Source organism: Acomys russatus, chromosome 22, assembly GCF_903995435.1.
Source record: "Acomys russatus chromosome 22, mAcoRus1.1, whole genome shotgun sequence".
Lineage (NCBI taxonomy): Eukaryota > Metazoa > Chordata > Mammalia > Rodentia > Muridae > Acomys > Acomys russatus.
This window is the reverse complement of record NC_067158.1, coordinates 43,232,566-43,259,891: the sequence shown is the minus strand read 5'-3', so window position 1 is coordinate 43,259,891 and position 27,326 is coordinate 43,232,566. Positions and strand designations below refer to the sequence as shown.

Sequence of the window (27,326 nt, the reverse complement as noted above, 5' to 3'; positions counted from 1 at the left end):
CACACATAGTTGACTGTGCCTAGGAACCAGGAGTTGTTGGATGTCACACACTAATAGATGCCCCCTTTTCTGAGCTTTGCATGAACACCCCATTCTGTCCTGAAGAGATGAGTTGCTCTGGACTCTTGCAAATCCTGTCACTGTTTGGAGATTGTGTAAACCGGCAGGCAGCTTTCAAGTACCACCTGCCTTTTCCCCCCTCCTCACCTGCCTTTCCCCCCTCCTCACCTGCCTTTCCTGTACCCCCCTCCCAGTTTGTTTTCTTCTGTGGAGTCTAGCATTCCATCTTTGCTCCCTTGGGCCACATTTTCTTTGCTGGTTTATTGCCTAAATGATCCGGGTATTTCCATAATAACAAAAATGGATATGCAAATCATCAGAAATTCCCCTCCGTCCACTGCCTCAAAGACATTAGACCAGACTTAGAATAGATCACATTCTGATATGAACCTTAATTAAAAATAAAAGCGTAGGCCCAAAAGGATGCCATTTTCCCTTTTGGTCCATAGCTAAACCAACAGATCAGTGAGCAAGAATTTTAAATCAAAGCATGCTGGGAAATGAGGCTCTTGAAAAAGCACCAAATACAAATGTTTGTTTTGTCACCCTTGAATAGCTTATTATCAATAGCTTCCCAACACATGATCAGGAAGAAGTTTCTTTAAGTGAAATGACTGTCCCCCAACTGTGACCATGCCTCGTCACTTCTCCCCTGTGTTGTATCTTGATTCCCAAGTGAAGTTCAGTTCCTAAGAATCTCAGCCTCAGGGCTGGGACCTTTAGTGCCAGCACTCTGGAGGGCTGAGGCAGGAGGAGCACAGCAAGTTCAATGCCTGCTGTGTCTACATAGTGAGTTCCAGGCTAGCCAAGGCCACATAGCAAAACCCTGTCTAAAAACCAACCAAACAAACGAACAAAAAATACCTCTCTCAAATCTAACTTTAACTCCTTTCCCAACCTCCCAGCTCTTCTCACAGGCTTCTTAGGGTGAACTAAATGCCCAGTTATCAAAGCGTTCTTTTGTGGTGTTTTCCTCAAACAGGAATGTGTCTGTAAACACATTCAGGCCTGCAGACACACCCTCAGATGTCTGACGCCTGTGCATCCGTACAGAGGGTTTGTTGGTAGCTTTGTTTTCTTCCCTGCTTTTGAATTAAACTTCACAAGGCACTTCAGCTCACACATTTTAAAACTTGCGACAGAGGGTCACATGAATAGGGATGTGCGCGTTCTGTTTTCTTTCTTAAAACTCAGCCATAGTATGGGTTCCCCTACACACACTGTGGGTAGCAGAGGAAGAAAATGTGCATGTGTTCTGCCCTGTGGGACATGTCTGATTCTGTTAAGAGTCACTGTAGTGGGCTAGAGGGGTGGCTAAGTGGTTAAGGATGTGCACTACTCTTCCAGAGGACCTGAGTTCGCCTCCTGGCACCCGTATCAGACAGGTCACAACCAAATCCAGAGGAATGTCATACCTATGGACTCTGTGGGCACCTGTACTCATGTGCACATTACTAAACAGATACACACACACACACACACACACACACACACACACACACAGACACTAAAACATAATAAAAATAATGGGAGGCAGAGACAGGTGGATCTCTGTGAGTTCAAGGCCAGCCTGGTCTACAAAGAGAGTTCCAGGACAACCAGGGCTATTACACGGATAGACTCTGTCTTGAAAAACAAAAACAAAAATCCAAACCAAAACAAAATAAAAATAATTTTTAAAACATTCAAATGTAGTCAGGTGGTGGTGGCGCACGCCTTTAATTCCAGCACTTGAGAGGCAGAGGCAGGTAGATCACTATGAGTTTGAGGCCAGACTGGTCTACAAAGTGAGTCCAGGACAGCCAAGGCTACACAGAGAAACCTTGTCTCGAAAAAACAAAACAAAAACAGCAACAACAACAAAAAACCACAAACAACTGTATGGGACTTTCAAAGAATAAAAAAGCATTATTTAAAGAAAAAAACATTTAGTGTAGTGCTTAAATGTATAGCATCTTGCCACTGGCAACAAGGATGGCAAAGTCACATGTGGGGACTGTTCACTGGCCCTCCTCTTCCACACATGTTTTCTCATGAGGCCTGGGTGTAAGTCTGACTCCAGACCTCTGCACTGGCCATTTTGTCTACCCAGGAATCCTGCCCAGCTCCTTTCCCCTTTTGTCTATCGTGGGGCACGCCTGCTCCTAGCTTGTCCGTTGTCACATCCTAGTATCCCAATGTCCTGCACCTGGGAGCACCTGGGAAGTGTTCAGAAACTAATAAGTGAACAAAGGCAAATAAATGAAGGGTGGTGGCATCATCTTTGAAAATTTGGATGAGGTAAAGATGCTACCTGGCTTGGGAGGCTTGGGGCAGCCTTGACGGGTAGGTAGAGTGTTCTTTTAGCCATGCAGGGAACAGCGTTTCTAGCAAAGAAAATTGCAGGAGCAGAAGTGAAGAGAAAAAAAAAATGAATAAGATTGGAAAATTTTAAGCCATTCCATTTGCAAGGAGAGCAACTCTTGAATGAAATCCAGTAAAGCCAGGGACAGGCCGTCTGATGGGATTCTGAGTGACAAAGTATCTACTTTTTACTTGACTGGCGACAAGAATGGAAAGGGGGCAAGTTCAGAATGCAAGATAAGGGAGGCAGGCGTTTGAAGCGAAGCTGTGGCTTGAATCGGTTGCCTGTCTCTCCATTGCTTATCTTAGAGCCCCCCACAAACCACGGACGTGAGCTCACAAGCTAACAGTAGAGAGCAGCAAGGTCTGCTCCGTCTAAGAAAATGAGCGCGAGCCTAGGGTGGCAGCGCATGCCGTGGACCCCACGGAGGATGCTGCATCAGAAGGCTCAAGGCCAGCCCAGCGTAAGCAGTTCAAAGACAGCCTGGGCAACTTAGTGCAATCTTTTGTCAAGGAACCAAGAAAAGAAAGGAGGAAGGAAGGGAAAGAGGTCCGACTACGGTGGTGATCCCAAGGCTCAGGAGCCAGAGGCAAGGAGACCTCTGTGAGTGCCAGGCCAGCCAGGGTCACCTAGGAAAGGAGGGGAGCAAGAAAGGATGTGGGGGTGGGGAGGGGGCAGGAGGGGGGGTGGCGGGGAGAAGGATAGGAAGGGAAAAAGGACGAAGAGGGAGAAGCAGTAAGCGATGCTCTGGTCCTATGCTGGCGAAACTCCTGCTTGCCCCTCCCAGACTGAATTGAACCACCACTGTCTCAGGACCTAGAAATACCTATTACCAAATCTTATGTACCTGCCTCTTGTTTGCTTTTAGAGTCTTCTATCCATGGATAGATTTGCATGCAGTGGGTTTAGTTTGGCTGACTTCCGACCTTTATATTATTAAGATCATTATGTATGAAATTCTTCAACAGCTTTTTCAAGCTAACACGTTTCTAGAATTTGAGTCCCCCACTGGATAACCTTGTGGCGCCTCCTCTGCTGTCACACGCTAAGGCTCTTACGTTAATGATGCGCGTTTGTGTTTCCTTTTTGTTGTGTCTTGAAGCCCGATGTAGCTTGAAGATTGGGCTGAGAGGACCTGCTGACAATCAGACTTGCCAGTGGGGTCTCCAGTCTCTGCAGAGGCACCTGTCCAGCCTCACACAGCGATGCTAGCTGTCTCCCAGAATGGTTTCCCCTTTGCTGTCCTGCCACCACGGACGCATCTCTGCCCCTCCTCGTCCTTGCCAGTCTTAATCTTGATGCTAAGTATGGCTGATGCAATCAGTCTGCATTTGAGACCTCAGTCTGACAGGGGGAAAAAATCACCTATATCCATCATAGTGGGGAGATCTTTGTCAAAATATATTTGGAGTAAAGTGCTTCTAAGGTTTTCTCTTCTCCCAGCCCCCCCCAACCCCCCCCACCAGTAAACAGGAAATAGATGTGGGCTCCCCCAACCCCCAACTGTGAGGTACCTTGTATTTTGCTGTAACAGAACTAAGGCATCCATCAATGTCCCCAGACTCTGGACGTTATTTCCAAATTACATGTGTCAGTTTGATGTGCTTGTGGCTCTTTCTGTTGTTCTAAGATTTATGTAGGATTGCTTAAGAGAAGACCGTGATGGAGAAAGAGGCTTTCGCTGCATCGGCACAACTCGGAAGATAATGTTGTCATGCCCGAGGCAGTCCTCGGACACTAGAAGGAGTTAGCAAGGATGGGCCACCTGTCATGTTTCATTTCTTTCAGCTTTATTCGCATGTATTTTATCTTCAAGCTACGAGTTTGACTGCCCTTTGTCTTCAACACACCCCAAACCCTTAGCCCTAGAGGTTAGGCAGCATACAGTTGGCTTGCTGTGAGACAAAGAGGCATGCCAAGCTGGGGATGAAAGAGAGTCACTTCTTTGTAACGCAGCAGCAATGAATTTCACCGGAGACCCTAAGTGTTAGTCGTGACACCCCCCCCCCAACTACACACCACCCCCCACCCCCACCCCCGTCTTCCTTCTCTGAGCTGCTTGAGACATTAGCACAAAAGAGCACAAAGGAAATGGTATGATTGTCTGAGAAGCCACTCAGAGGTGCTTAAGCTCACCATTCCCAGCAGGTGGCCAAATAAGCTGTTCTGAAGATGTGCCATCAGGAAAGTGTGAGGGACGCGTTATGCGGGGTCTGAGCCGAGAAGGTAGAAAATGGGTCTCATGTCTGTTCTCTGTGAGTCCTCCTTGGGCCTGTTCGCCCTCTCTGTCTCAGTGCTGTGGCGGAAGAGTTGGGCTTCAGTGTGTGGGAAGACAAGTTGCCCTTCTCAGCCTTGTGGGACTTCATGGAAGAACAGGAAAGCTTCGGAGTCCGTCTTTCAGCTTCTGGGCAAAGGATACTTCCCCATGATTTCTGTTGAGATAGTCAAGTGAATGCTGGGAGGTGATGTATGAGAAGGTGTGGGGTGTGTGTGTGTGTGTGTGTGTGTGTGTGTGTGTAATGTGGAGGCCAGAGGTGGACGTAGGGTTTCTTCCTCTATTATTCTTCATCTTATTTGTTGACAGGGCCCTGCTGACCTGGAGCTCACTATTTTAGCTAGGCTGGCTGCCCAGCAAGCCCCTGAGATCTGCCGCTATCTGTCGTCTCCCATCCCAGTTCTCACCAGTTGTAGGGATACAAACACAGGCTGTCATACTTAGCTTTTTACATAGGCACAGGGAGTCTGACCTCAGGTCCTCAAGTGTACACAGCAAGCCCCTTGACCCTGAGCCATCTCCTCAGTCCTTCAGAAGTGTTAGTGAGTGGGGAAGGTTGGCCTGGAGTGTCTCTTCCACTATAGACTTCGCTATTCAATAGGAAATGTGATGGCATCAGCCACACAGGCATCGGGGGATTGATTCTGCCAGATGGAAGATGAGGCAGATTTCTGTTGAGCACCGATGTTGACACAGATGCTTTTAGACATCTCATTTTGATGAGGCTCAGTTCTTCCTTGATGGAAATGCTTTGGGATCCTGTAAACTCTTCTCTTGGTTTATATAATAATTGGACAACAGAAGTTTCTCTTCTCCCCTATCACCAAGGTAACCTGAGAGACGAGGCACCATCATTGTACGCTTTCTGCTAGTGACTGTTCTGATGGAGACTGTCAATCTCACACTCAGCTCTCACTCCTCAGTTCTCACAGCCAGACGATGTTTCTCTTGTTCAAGAGAAGCTCGAAGCATTATGTTCTAATGTGAGGCACAGCTCATTTCTTCATGGTCCAGATCTTGGGGTTGTAAACTAATAATATCAGTTCCTTCTCTTGTGCCTTGTTTGTTTGTTTGCTTGTTTTGAGACAGGGTCCCTCTATGTTGCCCTGGCTGTCCTGGAGCTCTCCATGTAGACCAGGCTGACCTCAAACTCACAGAGATCCTCCAGCCTCAGCTTCCTCCCGAACGCTGCGACTAAAGGCATGTGGCAGCTTGCTTGACCTTGTGTTTAGCTGACCTTGGCTCTCCCTAGCATGAGTCACGGCTAATGGGTCTGTTGTTTTGGGTCTCTCATAGACTGAGAACTGGCTCCTTTTCTAGTCACAGGGCCCCTGGCCCACATGTGTCTGACTGAAAGTCTGCCTGCCCTAGTTTGATCTCCAAACACCTCTTTGTCATAAGACCTGGTCTCCCGAAGTTCCTCTTGCATAGCTGCTTAGCAGAGATGAGTCAGACTGTTTACCTGGTTTTGTCTCACCCGTACTCTCTCTCCCCACCCTTCCCCCAGTCCACTTCCTAAGTAAAGGGGACAACAAAGAAAGTATTACCAAAACCAATTGCTCTGGGTGAAAAATAAGCTTTGGAAACAACTACTTATGATTCATTGTTACTCATAAACTGGGTCATATACATAATTAAGAAAGCAGGTGATTCAAAAGAAGAAAATAAAGATTATGTACACTATCTCCAAATGAGATAAGAAGAGAGATAAGTTAGCTGTTTCTATGTGTGCTCTGTGTGTGTGTGTGTGTGTGTGTGTGTGTGCGCGCGCGCGCGCGCGCGCGCGCGCGCGCGTGCGCACGAATAGACATGTTTGTTGTTGCTGTTTTCAACCCAGACCTTTCTGTAAGGTAGGCACTCTCTCTTCCAGTTGAGCATCAACCCCAATCCCCCATGTCATTTGCTTTTTAGACAAGGTCTCATGTAGCACAGACTGGCCTCCAGTACTCTAGGTAGCCATGAGTGACCTTGAACTCTGAATCCCCCTACAAGTGCTAGGATTGTGGGCATGCAGCACCACACCGTCTTGTGACACTGTTCTGAACGGCCACATCTGAAAGCACCTACACCGTGGAGTCTCTGCACTGCTCACTAGTTGTCCGATGTTTGCTTCCTGTTTCCTTTCTTATGGCTCATGTGAGCAGCCCTCCCACAAACTCCTTGACAATGGAGTCTTTGTACGTGGCTCTGATTTCCCCCCTTTAGACTAAACCGCACAGGTGAGATGTGGAGGACCAGGTGGTACACGTGTTGTTGATGCTTCTCCTGTCGGCATGACTATCTCATCCTCCGGAGCCACCATGTTCATGGTACTCCATCAGTGGATGCAGGACCATAGCTACAGTCTCAGGCCCTTGACACAACGCCATGCAGAAATCCTAGGCAATCATTTGCTGTGTTCAACATTTAGTGTATAGTTTGACCACTACTATCAAGCACTTGTAAACCACGTTTCTTTTGTCAAACTTCTAATTCACAACAAAAGCCCCGATTAATTAAGCTTATTCAGAGCCCTAAGCTCTGGAAAGCCCTTTATGAAACAGGGCTGTAAAGCTCGGGGATTTTTCTTAATACCACTGATCCTAACCGGGTGGAGGAAGGCTTCAAGAACCTAGGACCTGCAGAAGGTCCCCAGCCAGCATGGCCACATGCCGTTCAACCAGTAGAGGTAGCTGTTGTATCAAGTTGCTCCCGGCCTTATCTGTCGCTTCAGCTTGTAAGAGAAAATAAATCAGTGCAGGCAGTATTTTTAACAACAGTATTTATTTAAGGGGGGGAAAAACTCATGATTTTGTGGTTTTAAAAAACTGTTTATTTTGTGCCCTCTTATGTTTGAGTATAAAGCTCTCTGAGTATTAGTAAGAGCCACTATATGAAATTTATTATTAATCATCTATTTTTAGGCACGAAGCTTTGCTGTATTATGTTTTAGCAGCAGAAACTGGAATTGAAGTGTCACAGACAAATTTAGCACACATCTGCGAGGAGCGGCCAGTAAGTAATGTATTCTATTCCTCTCTCACTAGAAGCTCCGAGGTTAAAGATAATGAATTGAGTTTTACAGGGGCAAAATTAGTCACTGGGCCAAAATATTAGTGAATTAACTTTCTCTCCCCTTTCCCTCCTAGGACCTGGCTGGGAGATACTTGGGCATTAATTGTGTTTGGCGATACTATAATTTCTCTGTTTTCCAAATCGATGCGCCTTCATTTGGTATGTACAGCAACAAAACAGGTGCTAAACTGGAGTGTTGGGGAGGTTTTAATCTTTACTAACAGGGACCATCTAGCAGTTTGATATGGAGTGTGATATTTCTAAACAATTAGGGAAGAAAGTGAAAAATATCTGCTATTAAGGTCACGGCTAAACTGCTGTCAGCCTCCTGCTGTGTACTTCCTGCAAACCAACAACTTCTTCCAAACCAAGACATCTCTAAAGCAGACCGCTGTGATGATGCGGTTCCCTGGCCTGGCCCCTTGTCTTTGTGCCCACAGAGGGGCCCCTAGACTCTGGATAGAGACCAGCCTCCAGAAACTACAATACCCAAACTCCTTTGCCAAGGGCATTCAGGTGAACTTCTACCAATTGGAGGTACTGTTGGAAGATCTCCCATAGGTGGAGGGGAGAAGCCCAGGTTTACTTCTGTCTTCCTCTTTGCCCCTAGCTTGTGGCAATAACCCTTCAGCCCTGACAGTATCACATCCATCTTCTAATACCACCCTTTTGTATCCCGAAGATGACATCTGCTCCCTGAGCACTGATCCCCGTGTCATCTCCTCTTTCTCATTCATCCATTAGTGCTCCCCCAACATCAGCACCCACTTTCACATGGTGAAAGGCCTCTGTGCAGCCTCCAGAGCTGGGGTCTGCTTTTCTCTTTTGAGGGTGAGTTATAGCTACACACCTAAGCAGATGAATTACGTGGCTGAAACAGAGTCAGAAAGACGCAGGACACATGATCGACAGACTGCAGCACTGCAGCTGTGCCACAGAGTCAGAGATAACCTCAACTGATGGGTTATGAGCCTACTGAGGTTCTCCCAAGCAGATCTGTTCAGGGAGCCAACAGGGAAACACAATATATCTATAGATGGAAGATCTGTGGGCATGAGACTTCCACCAAGGAAAACGTAAAGATGTTTGTTCTACTTGCCTTTCTGTTGCTGTGATAGAAATACCCTGGCTGAAAGCAACTTGGGAAGGAAAGTATATCTGGCATATACTTCCAAGTTTCATTCCATCAATGACATTAGTCGGGGTGGGTATTCAAGGCGGGAACCTGGAGACAGAAACCATGGAGGCATGCTGCTTGCTGGTTTGTTCTCTGGTGCTCTAATTTGCTGGCTTATGATTATTATATGGATTTTCCTATATAGCCCAGAACCATATGCGTAGGGATGGTGCCACCCATAGTGGACTAGGCACTTCTGCATCAATTATTAATCAAGGCAGTTCTTCACAGACATGCCCACAGGCCAATCTGGCCTAAGCAATTCTTCATCCAAGGTTTTCCTTTCAGACGACTTTAGGTTGTGTCAATCTTACAACTAGAGGTTGACAATTAAAGCTAGAACAGTGTTTTGAAAGCATGTACAAACATGTTATAATAAGAAACATCAGTGATTTAACATGCTGGTCTAAAATAGGGGTGTCTACATGTGGACCAGGACAGCATAGGATATAGTCAAAATTAGAATCAGAAAGTTTTTTAAAAATATTATGACCTTTTTGGGCTTGTTTGTTTGTTTGAAATGGTATCTTACTATATAGTTCTAACCATCCTGGAACTCACTATGTAAACCAGGCTGGCCTTGAACTTACAGAAGTCTTCCTGCTTCTATTTCCCAAGTGCTGGGATTAAAGATGCATGCCACCGCAGGCCTTTAATCCCAGCACTCGGGAGGCAGAGGCAGGTGGATCACTGTGAGTTCATTGAGGCCAGCCTGGTCTACAAAGCGAGCCCAGGACAGCCAAGACTACATAGAGAAACCCTGCCTCGAAAAACAAACAAAACAAAAAGATGTGTGTCACCACACTAATCCATTCTTATGACGTTTGGTTCTATATCATAAAATTTTAGATGACAATGTCATATCATAATGTCACTCAAAATAGGTATATATATATATATATACTGTCTCAGCCTATGAGGAACAGATTAGACACCCCTGGAAATAAAACCATCTGACACGTAGATACATGGTGTGTGTTCTGCAGCATATTTGAAAATGGGAGACCTTTACTACTATGGCCACCAAAACCAGTCCCGAGATCTGGAGCTGTCTGTGCAGATGTATGCCCAAGCAGCCTTGGATGGAGACTCCCAGGTAAGCAACAGTAACTGTCTCTCAAGGCTCAGGGCCTACCAGCCTATTCGTGGCTTCGGGTGCATGGACGGATGTCACTGATGCTCATTGCCACTCACACTTCCCCACAGTTCTGAGGCGAAACTTGACAGAGCACTGGCTGTGTCACCCTCTCCCCATGCCCGGCTCACACCAATCCCACAGGGCTGGGATTTCCACACTATGTTTTACCCAGAGAAATGTCAAGGTGATAAATTACTCAAGGCCAAATAACTGATTGTAAGCAAAATAACCAAGGCTCTGTCTCTGCTGGAAACCTACAGTATTCCTACCATATTCCATAGTACTAACACATGGGATAGAAACTCAAAACCCTAGAGGTGCAGCCGCAGGAGGAAGTGATTTGCCCATACACCAAGCCAAGACTTGAATGATGAGACTTGATCCCCCACGACCTGTTTGGAACCTTATCTTTCATTAATTTCAGGCTCAAACAAAGGTTTTACAAAGAACCCGGGGTTTCTCAGGAGCATTTATCCAGCTTCCCTAATGTTTGTCTCATCTCTTACTGCCACATGCCCCTGTGGAATGAAAACATTAGCAATAGGGCAGTAGCATTACCTAGCTCCAGTCTTGACTGGTGTGTCACCAGTTTTCCACGGTGCCCTTCTTCTGTTCTAGGACCCCAAGCAAGGCTCCCACATGACATGTAGATGTCACCGTTCTTTTCGGTCTCCAATCTGTGACAGTTCCTCAGTCCTTCTGTGTCTTCGTGACCTTGAACTTCTGAAGAACCAGGGTTAGATAGTTCGTAGAACTGCCCTCTCTTTGAATCAGGTTTCCTGTTTTCTTATGCCTACAGCGAGGTTGTCTAAGAGGCAAGAATACCCATGCGAGCATAGTAAGTTCTTCTAGCGCCCAGGAGGCAGAGGCAGGAGGATTGTGAGTTTCAGGCCAGCTTAGGCAGCACAGGAAGGCCTTGCCTTGGTGGAAGGTACTACAGAAGTTATATACCCAAGAGCATCATAGCAGGAATGCATGCAGTCAGCATGCCTTATCAGCGGCGGCAATCTTACTTTTGCTCTCTGTGTGATAAATACCCTGGCCAAAAAAGGGTTGTGGCTTTCAATCCTATGTGACAAGCTGAGGACATAGGGGTCTGGCTTGTCACACTCAGGAAGCAGAATGAAGGCGCACTGAGGCGGAGCTATAGAGTATGAATACCGGCCCCCACTTCCTCCAGGAAGGATCCAACACCTAAAGCTTCTACAACCTTCCCAAAGTGCCCTTCCAGCTGGGGACCAAGCACTCAAGCACATGACCCTCTGGGTGACATTTCACACTGAATCCACCGCCGGTGATTTCTGCAAAGTTAGTATTTTTGCGTTTCTTGTTTGGTTGGTTGGTTTGGTTTTTCGAGACAGGGTCTCTCTATGTTAGCCTTGCCTGTCCTAGACTAGCTTTGTAGACCATGCTGGCCTCGAACTCACAGCGATCTGCCAGCCTCTGCCTCCCGAGTGCTGGGATTAAAGGCGCGCGCCACCACCGCCCGGCCTTATTTTTGCACTTCTAATTCACGAGTGCCTTAGGGAAATAGCTCGAAACTATTCAAGCATCTCGTTTGCATTTTCAAAAATTTGCCCGGGAATTTTAGATCTTGTCTGCAACAGTTGCTAGTGTATCTTACTGGTAACTCTCTTCTTTTCTCGCCCCCTTTCGGCTTCCTAATTGGAGTCATGGGAGGATCTTAGGTTCTTTTCCACATTGAAGGATAGGAAGGTTGCTACCTGCTCGTGTGGGTAGCTGGCTGGCGTGTGGTCCCAGAGCAAAGTCGGAAGCTTGTTTCTGCCTCAGCCGCCTTTTCTTTCACAGAGGCATTATAACAGTACAGTTCTGTGCCCGGGGTTAAAGCAGCCCACATCTGTCCCACTCAGTTGCTTGTACATGACACACCACTAAACCCTCACTCGGGTCTCCGTTTTCTCATCTGTGAACCCCAGGGGACGTGAGTACTGGATGAGGCGCTTGTTATAAAGTTCTGGTCCCATGTCAAGTATGCTTATGAACATGATCTATCGATTATAATTTCTCCCAGATCTGCGAAAGAAACAATCTCTCCTTGGCTATCAGCCATTTATAATTAGGCCTGATAACTTGACTTTCAATTTTGTTTGTTTTAAGAAGAACTGTGTTTCAAAACCAGTAAAGTTTAATCTTCAAAGGCAAAAAACTGAAATCAATAAATGTATCTGCAGTTTCATGGCAGGGCCTTTTGTTTCTTCCTCTTTTTTTTTTTTTTTTTACATTTAGTGTGTGTGTGTGTGTGTGTGTGTGTGTGTGTGTGTGTGTGTGTTGGAGGGAGGGGTGAGTGTGCCATATCATGCATGCAGAGGTCAGAGGACAACTGGAAGGGAGATGGTCCTCTCCTTTCCTCATGTGGGTCCCAGGGATTGAACTCAGGTCATCAGGCTTGGTGGCAGACACCTTTACTCACTCTCTCTGGACTAGGACTTTTCACTTCTTTACAATGACTTCATGTCCCCCTCTAGTGGCTGGCCAACAGCTGTGCCAATTATAGCGTCTCCATTGTGCACACCATAAAATAATCTCTTTTTTTTTTTTTTTTTTTAAGATTTATTTGTTATATACACAGTGTTCTGCCTGCATGTACACCTGCACACCAGAAGAGGGAATCAAATCACATCATAGATAGTTGTGAGGCACCATGTGGTTGCCGGGAATTGAGCTCAGGACCTCTGGGGAAAAGTCAGTGCTCTTAACCTCTGAGCCATCTCTCCAGCCCTGAAAATAATCTTAACCCTTGATGGATACACTGTCCAACATCTTATTACACAGTCTCTTTCATTGATGAATGCTTAATTCTTTGGTTTGGCAATTTATTTACTGACTCAACATGTATTGCTCCAGTCCTGCTGTGTTGTAGACAGTTCAGCGGTGAGGATAAAAGGTGGGGGAGACCCTACTATTCTTGCTTTCTTGGGATTGGCAGTCTCCCAAGGAGGAGCTGGAGGAGGGCCTCCTCTCAGGCTGTGATGAGCACTTCTGGGTCTCCAATGTCCCCCCTCCTTTGAACACTTCAGTTAAATGCTGAGAAAGCAGATTATTGAGTCACAGAGTCCCCATGGTTTTATGACTACACAATGGTACGTTGGCTGGTTTATATTTTCCAGTCATTATCTCAGTGAGCAGTAGATAAACAGAGGATGACAACACGACAGAAACCTTGTCGCCATGCATAGTTTAATTCTGTTAACTTGGTGACTGCAGCTGATGCTTGATTCTCACTTCAAATTGCTTTTTACATAATTACTAGCGAAGAGGGCCATTTCTTCTGCAGTTGTTGATGACGAACGGTTCTTCATGTCTCCTTTATGTGAATTCTTTATTCTTGTCCTTTGCCTGGTAATCTATTGGTCCTTTGATACTTTTTAAAACTCAACTCATAATGAGTTCTTTATAGATTTGCCTGCTTGATAATGAAGCATAAGCCACTGCGCTGCACACAGACGCTTGCTCTCCTAGGCCAGTTGCCATGTATTTCGAGCTTCTTTTCCCATTGATCAGAGTCCTTACAATTTTATAAGCATTTTCTCTCTTCCCTTCTAACACTTAAGGCTTTAAGAGTGCCTGCCCTTCAAAGAGAGAAGGGTGTGTGTTGTGCCGAGTGTGTGCACGTGTCCTAAAGACACTTCATGCTCTGTCTAGAGCCTGTTTGACAGTGTGCTGCAGGTTGATGGAGTCCCTGGACACTGTCCTCTAGTATCTGAATCCCAGCTCTGCCATTTTCCAGCTGGGTGACCTCAAGAGCATCCCTTAGCCTTTCTGTACCTCACGTTTCTTCCTTCCTTCCTTCCTTCCTTTCTTCTCCTCCTTCTCCTTCGTCTTGCTTTTGTTTATTTTTTTGTTGTTTTTTTTCAAGACAGGGTTTCTCTATGTGGCTTTGGCTGTCCTGGAACTTGCTTTGTAGACCAGGCTGGCCCTGAACTCACAGAGATTCACCTGCTTCTGCCTCCCCCAAATCCTGGGATTACAAGCATGCAGCACCATGCCTGGCTTGCTTCAAGGCTCTTAATCTGCAAAATAAGGTGGTGGTGGTAGCAATACTGATTCATGGCTACAGGATTAAGTGAGTATTTGCAAAGCAGAATATACTGCCTCCCACAGGTGCTCAGGAGTTAGCTGCTATTGTGTCAACGATTTTGGCTGCTGCATGAGGGTGAATCCCAGTATGTACAGCCTGTGCTGCATGAGGGTGAATCCCAGTATGTACAGCCTGTGCGTTTACAGCCTGCAAATTATTATCAGTGGCCATTGAAATACAAGGTCAAATGGAGATCATTAAAAAAATGACCAGGCAGGGCTGGAGAGATGGCTTAGAGGTTAAGAGCACTGACTGCTCTTCCAGAGGTCCCGAGTTCAACTCCCAGCAACCACGTGGTGGCCTCCCAGCCATCTATAATGTGATCTGGTTCCCTCTTCTGGCCTGCAAGTGTATATGCAGGCAGAGCACTGTATATGTAATAATAAAAAAATAGATCTTTAAAAAGATGACCACGCATTCTTTGAAGGGCAACACCAGTTTTTCTTTGAGGATTTCTAGTAGTAAAGGCCACTTTACTATTGGAAGGCATCTTGGTCTGGAGGCCACATATTCTCATCTGGAAGGGTTATTTCTTCCTGGTGCTCTAACAGTACCCATATTTTAGACACATGTCTACCATCTGGCTCTTGAATGACATTCCTTTTAGTAGAGTTACATAGTCCAAAGGTCCTGCTCTGAGGGTAAGAGGCAAAATATAGAAGAAACAGGAAGGAAAATGTCCCATAGCTAAGATTTGCACCAAGAGGAATCATGGGAGGGTTTCCACACTTACCTAGTACATCTCAAATATATGTTCAGTTCATATATTGTTTATTTCATCAGGTGTCCAATAGGCTGGTGGTGATCAAGGCCTTGGTCCTTAAGCAATGGGCATCACTCAGCACTCTGACTCTTTTGGTGACACAAGGACTCATTTCCCCAAGTTCTGTGGGGGATCTGGAGTGGAGAAGGGTGGCTCGCTTTCCTGGTATTTGAGCAGATGGGCTGTAGCACTCTTTGAAAACCTCCTCATTCCCCTGCCAATAAATTTCTCCAATGCATATATTTAGGGAAACAATTCATCAATGAATGTGACAAAACCATCTGGCTCTAGGGACCGTGTGAAAAAAAATTAGAGGTTGTAAACGTTTACATTGTGATAAAGGGCACGTGTCTGGGTTTTATTCCTGGACTTACTGAGCTCAGCTTTGTTTCTATTTTAGGGATTTTTCAACCTGGCTGTACTGATAGAGGAAGGTGCCGTCATCTCACACCACATTCTGGAGTTCTTGGAAATTGACCCATCACTCCATCCCAGTAACACCTCCATACTCCGGGAACTATACGAAAGGTGAGCACCGAGCTACTCTGACCCCATGAAGAGGGGTGGAGGGGCACACGGGTGGGTGACGCTTTAGCCTTAATTCAAGCTGGCATCACCCCGATTTTGTGATATCAAGTATTAGAGGATGTCTTTAGGGTTGCTTCTGTCCAAGAGCCTTCAGCTACACCCAGATGCTCTCCCTTTTCCACTGAGCTTCAGGTTTGTCAAAGGATGTTCGCAATCTGAAGTTCAAGTGCTGACCAAGACTTTCCGTAAGGGGGGGTGGGGTGGGGTGGGATGTGGAGATCACACAGCTGAGTAGCTCACTTTTCTAGAAGATAAGGAGGCCATCCTACACCTGGACTTTGGATAGACAATCAGAAATACTGTTTGGATAGATCCTGTGCTCAGAGTCTTCCTTGGGAATGAGGTATGACCTTTCTAGAAGTTTCTGATAGCATCTCCAAACACCAGGTCAGGCCCAAAGCACTTAGAATTCATTAGCGTCATCTTCTGCTGCCCTCTTGAGGGAGTTTGGGTATGCAAAAGCAAACACATGTGGGTGTGAGGGACCAGTCATGGCTGGTGCCGGCAAAACCAGTGACACCACAGGTTTTGTTCGCAGGTGCTGGAGTCTCAGTAACGAGGAGTCCCTTAGCCCCTGTGCCCTGGCCTGGCTTTACCTTCACCTGCGGCTTCTCTGGGGTGCGTTCCTGCACTCTGCCCTGGTGAGTATCCTCCCCCAGCCCTGCCTAAGGCCCTGCCCTTCCACAGTCATCTGACATGTCACGCTCCAAATGTCTGCAGATCTACTTCCTGGGGACCTTCCTGCTGTCCGTGGTGATCGCCTGGATGGTGCTTTATTTCCAGTGTGTCTCAGGTAAAGCTTTCTTTAAAGTCAAGGCAGGAAAGGGGGTGGGGGGAGCTTCCTTTTTCTCCTCCCAGCAAGCAGCACATCCTCCCCTCATAATCTTGGTAGGGCTTCGTTTCTTTAGCATGGTCATGCATAGTACAAAGGACTCTCAGTGTCTCACCATCTCCGGCTGTCAGGAAGCCTCACATTATTACAGTTCTTAAAGTAAAGAATTCTGATATATATATATCCTCATTTCACACCCAGCTGCTGTCTGAAGTATTTCCACTTATTCCAGTCAAAGGTCTGAGAGAATAAACTAATACTTCTTATCCATAAGTGTACCCAGCTAGCTACATAGGCTTTGGTTCTTGCCAGACACAATTATTTTTCAAGCTACCGTAAGGCAGTCGTTAATGGAATAAGTACCCTCATCACTTCTGTTTGGGCTTAGACTTCAGACTTGGCTACTCATTAGCTGTGTGACTTAGTGCAAGTTACTCAGCCTTTCTGATCCCCACCTCCCCAGTTTCTCATCAATCAACAAAAAGTCTAACATAACTTCCCGAAGGGATGTAAAATGAGGGGGACAGTTAAAAATGCGTATAAGATGCTTATCCTAATGGCAACTGTAGTTTAATGAGAGCTGTTTTACTTAAGTGGCACATAAAACCCTCTCAACGAACATTAGCTATTTTGTCTCCCTAGGATTAAAGGATGGCCCAAGGCCTACCATTCATATTAATGTCTCACACTTAGCAGAGACTCAGACCTGCAAAGAGCCAGATTTCCACCATCTTGAATAGCAAAAAGACAAGGAAATACATCACAAAGACCGACAGAGACACTTACAAATGGACAGATCAGGGGCAGGCTGGCATCTGAGTGTTCCAATGGCCGTTATTGGTGTCACATGTAGTTATTGGTGTCACATGTAATCAACAGTGAAAGGAATGAATCAGCCTCTCTCTCACAGGCATATGCAGGGTCGTCTTCCTCTCATTTTACCCAAGGAGGTGCACGTTGCCCTCCCCAGCCCTGCCAGGCTGGAGGCCTCATCCTGTGCCCCTGCATAAATCTCCCTAGGGCTCATTCTGTCTCGTCCCTGAATTTGTTGCCAGGTAGAGCCCATTTATTTTGCATCTTGTCAGTGTTTTCCATTTCAAATTATCTTTGTCATTTTTACTCTCTGGAAATACCGTTCTGACTATTATGAATGCAGTTCTGTTAGGGTCGCTGAAAACTGACTTGATGGTTTTATGCCAGCTGGTAGCCATGAAAATTCATGGGCGGGGTGGGTGGAGGGGGGCGCTGGGCTTCTTCTGCAGCCACGGGCTTCTCCCTGTCTCCCCATCTTCATTAGCAGTCGCCCTGCATCCTTCCCTTCCTCCCCCGCCCCCGCCCTTGCTCTTTCATAGTTCATATATATCTCCCCTTCCCATCCCTCCTTGGGTCATTCTCTCACATGGTTCCCCTCACTTTTCAAACGTTTCCATTTGCTTTGTCCAGCACATTCCCCCTCTTTTCTTCTTGACAACCACAGAAGATCCTGTTGTGATAAGATCTTAACAAGAACTTAATTCTCCTTGTGGCATGTTGCAGATGAGGAAACTGAGGCCAGAGGGGTGAGGTGGCCTGTCCACCTAAGGACACGAAGCCAAGATGGATGGAGGGTGTAGAATCCAAACTGGCTTTCAAAACCTCAGTCCTTTAAAGTGCTATAGACTATCGCAAACTAATTGCCTCTTTCACAGTAGGAATAGTTCCTAATTGGCTTTAGCATCTTGAAATAAAATTCATAATTAACCTGCCCCCACACATGCACATTTGCCTTAAAAGCACTGTACAGGATAATTAAATAATGCTTCCGTAGGTAATTTCTAGCTTACTGCTTCCTAGGTTTACTAGGCATACGAATCATGTAAGAATTATACCCCATGAGGATCCTGATGGAGTGAGCCTCGATTAGACAATTGGAGCAAGCCCCTGGGTCCTGTCCACACTGCTACTCTATAAAACACACTTGGGCCAGGAATGGCAGGAAGAAGGAAAGGCTCATCCGCTTCCAGAACGTGCCTGTCCACAGCAGTCTTGCCAGCTCTGTGAGAACTCAGGCTGAGAGCTGAAGCATCTCTTTCACTCTTCCCAGTGTCTAAAGACCTATCCAGAGTGAAAACATGCCAGCCATTTTGAAATAAGATTAGTCAACCCAAGCGAGCAGGTGACTGGAGAAGTGATGGGCAGGTGATAGGGACATGGAAGAGTGGGCCTCCTGGAGGCCAAAGCTTCTGTCACTTGTATCTTCTTGGTGAGCTGATGGAGTCCACGTGTCCCTTCCTTGCCCCACAGGAAATGTAGGTGTGGATGACTGGTACTTGTAGCAGATGAGGTTATGAAATGGCTATAGTAATTCACTCTGGGGGCTGGTCAAAAGGCTTGAGCTTGAAAACTGGCAGCCTCCCCAAAACAACCTAGGGTGAGGATTGCCACTAGGAATTGGAGTTCTTATTCGCGTCAGGTTTTTTTTATTTTTTAAAAATCAATAGATCTTAAATTTTGTTTTTCTTTTATTGTCTTCTTTCTCTCTTTCTTTTTCTTTCTTTCTTTCTTTCTTTCTTTCTTCTTTCTTCTTTTCTCTTCTTCTTCTTCTTTCTTTCTTCTTTCTTTCTTTCTTTCTTTCTTTCTTTCTTTCTTCAAGGGTTTCTCTGTGTAGCCTTGGCTGTCCTGGACTCACTTGTAGACCATGCCGGCGTCGAACTCATAGCGATCCACCTGCCTCTGCCTCCAGATTGCTGGGATTAAAGGCCTGCACTATCACACCCTGCTGATCTTAAATTTTAATGGTTTATCAGTAAGCTGTTCATATCTGTTGTGTGATCAGCTCTGGCTAGCTATATTTCCCCTCCCCAAGTTTGTATGATGCTTTGTGATATATGGTCATGCCACAGACTTTGTCACATGAAACAGCCCCGTGCTCAGCAGTGCAGAACAGGAGTTAGCCCCACCAGTAGTGGAGAAGGGAGCTGCTGAGATTCTAGCCCTGCTGTTATTTTCTGGGGGCAGTTCTGAGCAAGAGAGAAGCTTGCTTGTGCCTCCACTTGCTCTCCTGTAAAATGAAGGGCAGAACATTTTGCCTGCTTCTTTCTGCAGCTGAGAAAACAAAATAAGATGGCTTGGTGTATATAAAGCTGGTAGCTATCGAGTCCATCCTGACTTATGGGGTATTTTGCCTGCAATTAGAGAATTCTGCCAGGAGGGAGGCGATCATACTTAACTAGACTGACTGGCCTCTGTAACGGTTAACCAAAACCTAGCATGCTTTTGCTGTGCCATGGGACTTTTCCTTCAGATGCATTTAAACAGAGACATTAACAAATCCAATCCAAGTAACAAGATAGGAGACACATCTCTTACTGCCATTGAGGAAACTAGTTTACGGTGGCTTGCCTTCCTCAAGGCAGCTACGTCTTTCAGGAGATCAGAGCTTCTCGGGGTAATAATGTCCCCAGAGTTATTTGACTGCAACAGGCCTGAGAGAACTGCTGTTGCTCCAAGCCTACCCAGCATCTGGGTCACCCTTCACCTAACCTAACTCCAAGCATTTTCCTTGGAGCCTTCCAGTTTCAGGTTGCTCCAGGGGAAAGGAAGGGAGGGCATTTTGCTAGAACAATCCACAGACAGTTCAGTCCCTCTCTCAGACTCCAGAAAGAGCTTTTTCATTGCTTTGAAAGTGTTTCAAAAGCGCGGCTTCCCCCTCCCAACTGAAGACGCCAAGCATAATTACCCCGTAATGGAGCCGCAGCCACGCTGAAACCCAAAAGATCCCAAAGTAAAGTGAGCCCAAAGCCCTGTCCACCTGGGCCTGTTGCAAACATCCCTCAAACAAACAAACAAAAAGCCTGAAGCCTGGCTGCCTGCCAGAAGGGAGGTGAAAAAAATAAAATGAAATGAAAAGAAAAAAGAGGTGCCTTTTCAGAGAAAGAGTCTTCCTTTTGAAAAATTGAAACTTGAAATCACAGAATCAGAAAGACTCCAAATCCCAAGTTCTTAACCCTGAAACTTGAGCACTGGCATGAAGCCACAAGACCAAAAGTTCCACACCTGACTTCATGTAACCGGTTGCAGGTCAAAATGCAGGGCCACTAAAAACATCATATAAAGTTACCTTTCCATCCATGCGTATAAGGTGTGTATACGAAACAATGCATTTTACATTTTGGCCTGAGGCCATAACATACCTCATTGCCCATTGCCTAACCTCAGCCCCAGATCTGAACTCTGAAACCCATAAGGTCGCGTTCATTTCCAACCAAAGAAATCCTCTGTCTGCAGCTTGACTCTGAACTCCGTGTCTGAGGAACACACAGCATAAACACAGTCTGTAGTGCTCCCAGCTCCCAGGGTGAGTAGGTAGTCTAAGCCCCTGCCAGTCTGTCCCCACACCGCAGGTGGTGTCTGCTGACTCATCCTTTCAGGCTGTGGTTAGCCTAGGCTTTTCGGCTTTTTCTTTTTCTTTTTTTAATGGAATGTAAGATGATCTAAGTGAGATTAATTAAACTTTTCTCTGCTCTGCTCCTGTCTCCTGCATTTCCAGCTAATGAGGTTTCTGCGAAATGCCACACAGAGTGCTCACAAAAAAAGGTGATAGTTTTTGAAGTCAGAGATTTCACGGCAAAGAATCTTACCATCGCTCCTGTACCCCCAACTCTTGGCACCCACCCACCAGTACCTGCACTTAGAGCCAGACTAGGGACAGGGATCTCGGACCTGCCTGGCACTCTGCAGGCTCCTGGGGACTAACTCACACATAGTGTGACATTTCCAATGCCACCCACCTCCTTGCTCCTCATTCCTACCAGTGGCCAGCACACCCCCCCTTTTTTTTAAATTTCATATATATGTGCTTTATGTGCATGTACACTTGCACACCAGAAGAGGGCATCAGATCACATTATAGAGGGTTGTGAGCTACTGTGTGGTTGCTAGGAATCGAACTCAGGACCTCAGGAAGAGCAGACAGTGCTCTTAACCACTGAGCCATCTCTCCAGACCCAATGGCCAGCCCTTTCATATTCTTTGTTGCAGCCATGCCTCCTGTCTCTCCCCCTCAACTCTTGGGATTATAGGCCAACATCTCTACAGCCAGTTTATATGGTGCTAAAGATGGAACCAAGGGCTTCATGCATCTTAGGCAATTCATTGCTCTACCAACCAAGGTAGACCCCAGCATTTTTTCTGTAAGGAGTTACGTAAGAATTGCTTTGGCTTTTCCACTCTGTCCCTGGAAATCTAAAGCAGCCATCGTGGCCGGGCCTCTACTAAAACTGTCCCGTGGACACATTTGAATTTCAAATGTTTTCACACGTCACAGAATCTTATTCTTGTTTTGAGTTTTGTTCTACCATTTAAAAGTGTGAAAACCATTCTTAGGTCGTGAGCCATACCAAAAGAGGCAGCAACTGCCATTGGCCCCAGGTCCTGCGTGTGCCTGCTCCTGATTGTTCTGATTACTGTACAGAAAACGAACCCCCAGCCAGCAAGTAATCCACAAATCACTTCTTTTGGGCTTTGGAATACACTCTGTAATTTTTTAAGCAGCACGGAGGGTACTTCTGGTTACCTTGATTCTAGCTCAATAATAAAATTAACATGCATTCCAGGAGAGCAGAGACAAAGGGGCCACTTTAAAATTAGGCCATGCAGTAGGGGGGCTCACACAGTGATTGCAGCCCCCATGGAAGTGGGGGAGGGAGGACCGCTCACAAAGACAATAACAAACTTGCTGTTGAAACAGTCGGCATTCCTTGTTGTCCCCATGGGGGGGGGGGCGAGGGAGGGGATTAAGTGATGGCAGCGCTAATTAGGCATTCTTTCTACATTTACACATTGACACTTTTTGTTTTAACCAGAACACCAGTTGCTGATTTATCTCGTTACCATGGCGACTTAGACGTTCCCTAAGCTTGAAAGTCCACGCCTTAGTGTTATATTAACTTCCACAGAGGTCACTGGGAAGGCAAATCCTATGGCAAAAGGGGGCCCAGGCACCAGCTGCTCCAAGCCTTTCTACTGAGGAACCAGGGATTCTAACACGTTAGGAAGGAAACATCCACAAGTCACTATCTCCCCCAGAGATAGATAACAGCAGGTAAAAAAAGACACGCCAGGACTGGGCCTCCTGACCGTGGCACAGTGCTCTTTGAACTTCATTACTTGGTCACCTGTTTCTAAGTCTTTAATAACCCCACAACCCCCTGGCCTCTCCCCTAGTCTCTGGTTCCACATCTCCTGTGAGTGTTGGAAGAGGCCCTCAAGGGGGAGTCCAGTCCAGAGGCAGGAAAGCAGACCTACAGGGAGCCTCATGTCCAGACTATACGGTGGCCCTCGGGGGTGGTCACGCTTAGACATGGAGACGGTGAAGAGTTGGGCTGTCAGCACAGGGTGGCATCTCTGTACAGTACATACGTTTCAGAAGTGGCTCCACTGGGCCATGAAGATGGCTTAGTGGCTAAAGACACTCGCTGCCAATCCCAAAAAGCTGTATTTGATTCCTGGGACCACACTGTAGAAGAAGAAAACTGGCTCCTACACCCTGACTTCACGCATGTGCCTGGCATATGCACACATTTATATATGTGCTTTATAAATAAACAAGTGTAAAAATTATAAATAAAATAAAATCACCCCCCCCCCACTTTCTACAAAATTAGTAATGCTAAAATACTACCAAGTTTAATTAAGATCACTGTTCACAGGTAAACTAGTGCATGGCTGGTGTGTTTGCGCAGACTTTGGCCACTGAGCTAACCATTTGTCACACAGCTCTGGATGTTACTATCCTCCCCTCTGTTTGCTTGTTTGTTTGTTTGTTTGCTTGTTTTTCGAGACAGGGTTTCTCTGTGCGGCCCTGGCTGCCCTGGAACTTGCTATGTAGACCAAGCTGACTTCGATCTCACAGATATCCACCTGCCTCTGGCTCCCAAGAGCTGGGATTAAAGGCGTGTGCCACCACGCCCAGCTGTTACTCTCCCCATTTTTACAGCTAAAGAAACTAAGGCTCAGAGTAGTTACGAGCTGGCTCAAGGTTACCCAGCTGGCTCCAGGCAACTGTGGTCTTTCTGGCTTTGTACTGTCATGCTGTTTTTGTCCTGCAGCCTCAGATAGGGGACTGCCGGCCTCTAGAAAACAAATGCTCCAACTCTTCCATCAGTCCCATAAGCCATGTACCTGAAATGAACACATCTTAACACATTTCCCCAGTAACCCAGTTACGTTTCCTGCATACTTAAGGCCTACGAAACACTGCTCTACATTGTAAATGCATTGTAAGTGACTTGGTGAGGCCGACCCATCCATGTTTCTCCATTTTTTGGAGGTGGGAGCCTGCGGATAACTTAGCCAACGTCACTCGGCTGTTAAAGGTCAGAGTCCACAGTTTTACCTTGGGCACTTCTAGGTTTTCATACATAAAGCAGTCTTTGCCAGCTCCAGTACAGATGGTAGTTAGAGCCGGTCACTCACGGCTACAGGGCTGTCGTAGGTCTGCAAGAGGCTTAACACGGTCCTTGGTTCTCCTAACTAGGAGTCATCGTCCTCCCATCTCCACCCCTGAGTAGGTGTGACAAGTGGAAGTATCCAGGCAGTGCCTTTCTCTCCTTAAGGAGGAAAAAATAATAATAATAACTGGCATTTGTAAACAACTGACATGGGGGCTGGGGAGATGGCTCAGTTTTTAAGAGCACTGGCTGCTCTTGCAGAAGACCTGGGTTCAATTCCCAGCACCCACGTGGCTGCTCACAAGCATCTGTAACTACAGTTTCAGGGAATCCAGTGCCCTCTTCTGGCCCCTGTAAGGCACCTGGCACTCAAGTGGTCCAAAACATATGCGCTGACCAAACACTCCTATACATAAAATACATAAAGAAAAGCCAAGGATTGACATGCACTTCATATAAGCTACTCTAAAGTCAGGGAGATTTATTATCTTCTCTACTAAAGATATATTTTTCAATCATTTTGTGCAGTTATTTAAATAAAGTAACTTGGGCTGAATTTGACAGTCCTCCTACATGGCATAAGAATGTAAATAAAACCAGCCCTCCTCTGATTGTTTGACATTATTAAGTTTATATTATGTTGACACCATGTAGGCGTGGGGGTGGGGGACTAGGGCCACAGCTCATGAAATTAATTACAGTACCTTTTTGCCAGACATGTACTGACTTAGAAGGCCGTGAGAATCACCAGAAATCTTTACACATCTATCCCAACCTGGTATTTTATAGAAGGAAACACCAAAGTTCAAATAGCAGAGATAATAGGTCCAAGGTTGTCTATCTACCTAGAGTTGGGGCCACCAGCCAAGGAGTACCCTTCCTGTTTGCTGGATCCTGGGTGGGGCTGGGAGTCCTGCGTGCGCCTCTCTCAAATGTTCAACTCTGTTTCTATGTGTCTCTACAGCCAGTGGCTCCTCTCCAGCACCAGCCTGGGACTTGGCAGACTCCACCTCATCCACCCCAAGCCCAGCTGTGCCTCCAGCTGCAGATGCCTCCGACCATGCCCCACCAACAATGGCTAACAACTCTGAGCCTCGCTGGTGAACTGTGCAACCCCAGCCTCTCCAGCAGAGAGGCGGTCCTCTCAATGGCTGGTTTGGGAAGACTGGGGCCTGGCATTCCACTGATAAATACCTTAAAAGTCTTGTGAACTGGATGCCGGTTTTGCACTTGGTGTCTTTTTTTGTTTATGTTTAAATAAGGACGTACCCAGAGCAGACTATGCTTATCAAACAAATTTAAGAATGACCTTAAAAATAGGGGCATGTGGGGAAATGAGGTGAGGCATCGATCGGACTTTCCTTTCTGGGGATTGTTCTGGGAACCAGAGTCCATCTTGTGGAGTGTCCATATTCCCATCCATGGAGAGGAATTTTAAAATGTCTTAGTCTGTGTTCATCCCGTTTTACCAGAGAACAGGAACTTCTCCCCAAGGCAGATGCTACTTCAGTCCATCTATTTGCCACATCCTGCATCCCGAAAGCCCAACTGACAGATTTCTCTCTGAGTCCCAAACTCAGCAGTTAGAAGACAAAACAACATATACAGGGAAGGCAATAGCATTGTACATGGGTTTGCATTCCCCCCCACCCCCCATGGGTTTTTCTAGAGTCATAGTGCTTCCAAATCATTTGATGACATGATTGGATACCGTTTATGTTTCCATCACAATCCGTGCAATAACAGCTAGAAAATCTTTAGTATTTAAGTGTAGTCTTCTTCCCCATCAATCACCATTAGAATAGACTGGCAGCAATGGAATACGCAGAAAAACAAGCTGTTCATTCATAGGTTCATGGCCACCCCTTATGCTTGCCTGTGTCTGTATAGGTGTGTGTGTGTGTGTGTGTGTGTGTGTGTGTGTGTGTGTGTGTATGTGTGTGTGTGTGTAAGAGAACAAGGAAGAACAGAGTGTCCGTGTGCCGTATGCTGCTAGAGTAGTAAATAAATCAGTAATGCAATACTGTGGGTTCTAAGTACTCTTTGCACTACTTTATTTACAGTAGTAAATAAAATTATTTTTCTACAGTTGACTACCGGGAAGTGGTTTCTTTTCTTTTTCGTTGTCACTGTGGTCATTACACAAGGTGCTCAGGTCCAGGTGTTCTCCTTAGGAGCCTCCCTGCCTCCAACACACAAAAACGACCGCCTACAGAAAAGGGATTGTCCTGCTCGCCAGGGACAACCATGGATGTGAAGGTGACAGGAAGCTCTCTTCTGAGAATTCAAAGCAATGTTTGCCCAGCCTCACAGGCTGTGTCAGGGGCTATGTCAGCCTCGGAAATGAATCTTCTGTTGAGTTTTACCTTAACCCTCCAGTTCACCCTCCTTTCTTCCCACGTCTACTGCTCTCATTTGAGCAAAAATTGTCTGAGCCATTTGCAAAAGAGCCAGACTTCGGGGTCTAGTCACCCTGGCCCTGTAACTTACTCAGTAATGCTGGGGTTAACCGTCTTTGAGCTTCATATTCTTGTACTAAAACATAAGGGTAAGAAAAGTCCACTTCATGGGCATCTCACAAGACTTATGTGAGATTGTGTGCGTGTGTGTGTGTGTGTGTGTGTGTGTGTGTGTGTGTGTGTGTATGTGTAGCCCACAAGAAAGTGCTCAGTGCTCTGAGTGCTGGTTGCTAATACTGTTAGAACAAGAAGTATGAGGAGACGTATGAGGTGCTCAGCTCTACTCAGAGCCTCTGCTGAGGGCAAACACCCCCATTCCCCGTCTGCTGGGACCTTAGGCTGCTGACAACTCATAGCCACACCATTCAGTGGGTCACCCCCTTGTAAGAATGTCTTATGTCCAGATGCTCATGGACAGAGGAGCAGTTTCTCAATTGTGTCTCCATTAGTTACCTCTCTGCTGCTATGATAGTGCACCATGACCGAAAGCAACCGTGGAAGAAAGATTTGTTTTAGCTTACAGTTCCAGGGGGCAGAGTCCATCCTGGAGGGAAGGTAAGGCTGTAACTGATAGATATGGAGGCTGGGAGAGCACATCTTTGACATAAGCATGAACCAGAGAGAGTGGACTGGAAATGGGATGAGGCTAGAAGTTCTCATGGCTCACCCCCAGTGACATAACTTCCTTCAGCAGTGTCACACCACCTCACCAAATGGCACCACCACCTGGAGACCTGAGCCTGTGAACCACACTGTTACTATTGATATTTGGGCTGGATGGGTTTTTTTGTTGTTGTTGTATGGGGTACCAGGTAGCGCGAGAAGGGAGCCAAGAGATCAACTCTCCATCCACACACGGGAAGCACAGGGAACACGCTGGAAGTGGGTCAAGGCTATACACTCTCAAAACCTACCCTGAGTGATACACTTCTTCTAGTCAGCCACCACTTTCTAAAGGTTCCATCACCTTCGCAAACACCATCACCAACCAGGGATCAAGTCTTTAGATACATGAGCCTGTGGTATACATTTCTCATTTAAACCACCACATGTGTCTTCTCTGAGATGCCCTCATTTCTTCCACACAGTTTAAATGTATCCAGACAT

At 46.3% G+C, this 27,326-nt stretch overlaps 1 protein-coding gene across 1 annotated transcript in view; it reads left to right on the top strand.

Moving 5' to 3' along the window:
* The window catches only part of Sel1l3 (SEL1L family member 3), a 115,676-nt gene extending 90,589 nt beyond the window's left edge, over positions 1 to 25,087 (top strand). The window contains exons 18-24 of the mRNA XM_051164724.1: positions 7,583 to 7,673; positions 7,808 to 7,892; positions 9,897 to 10,006; positions 15,311 to 15,438; positions 16,037 to 16,139; positions 16,219 to 16,291; positions 24,725 to 25,087. Of these exons, the coding sequence (XP_051020681.1) occupies positions 7,583 to 7,673; positions 7,808 to 7,892; positions 9,897 to 10,006; positions 15,311 to 15,438; positions 16,037 to 16,139; positions 16,219 to 16,291; positions 24,725 to 24,864 (730 nt within the window). The 3' untranslated portion in view covers positions 24,865 to 25,087. The remainder of the gene's footprint in view (positions 1 to 7,582; positions 7,674 to 7,807; positions 7,893 to 9,896; positions 10,007 to 15,310; positions 15,439 to 16,036; positions 16,140 to 16,218; positions 16,292 to 24,724) is intronic.
* Positions 25,088 to 27,326: the final 2,239 nt, after the last annotated feature.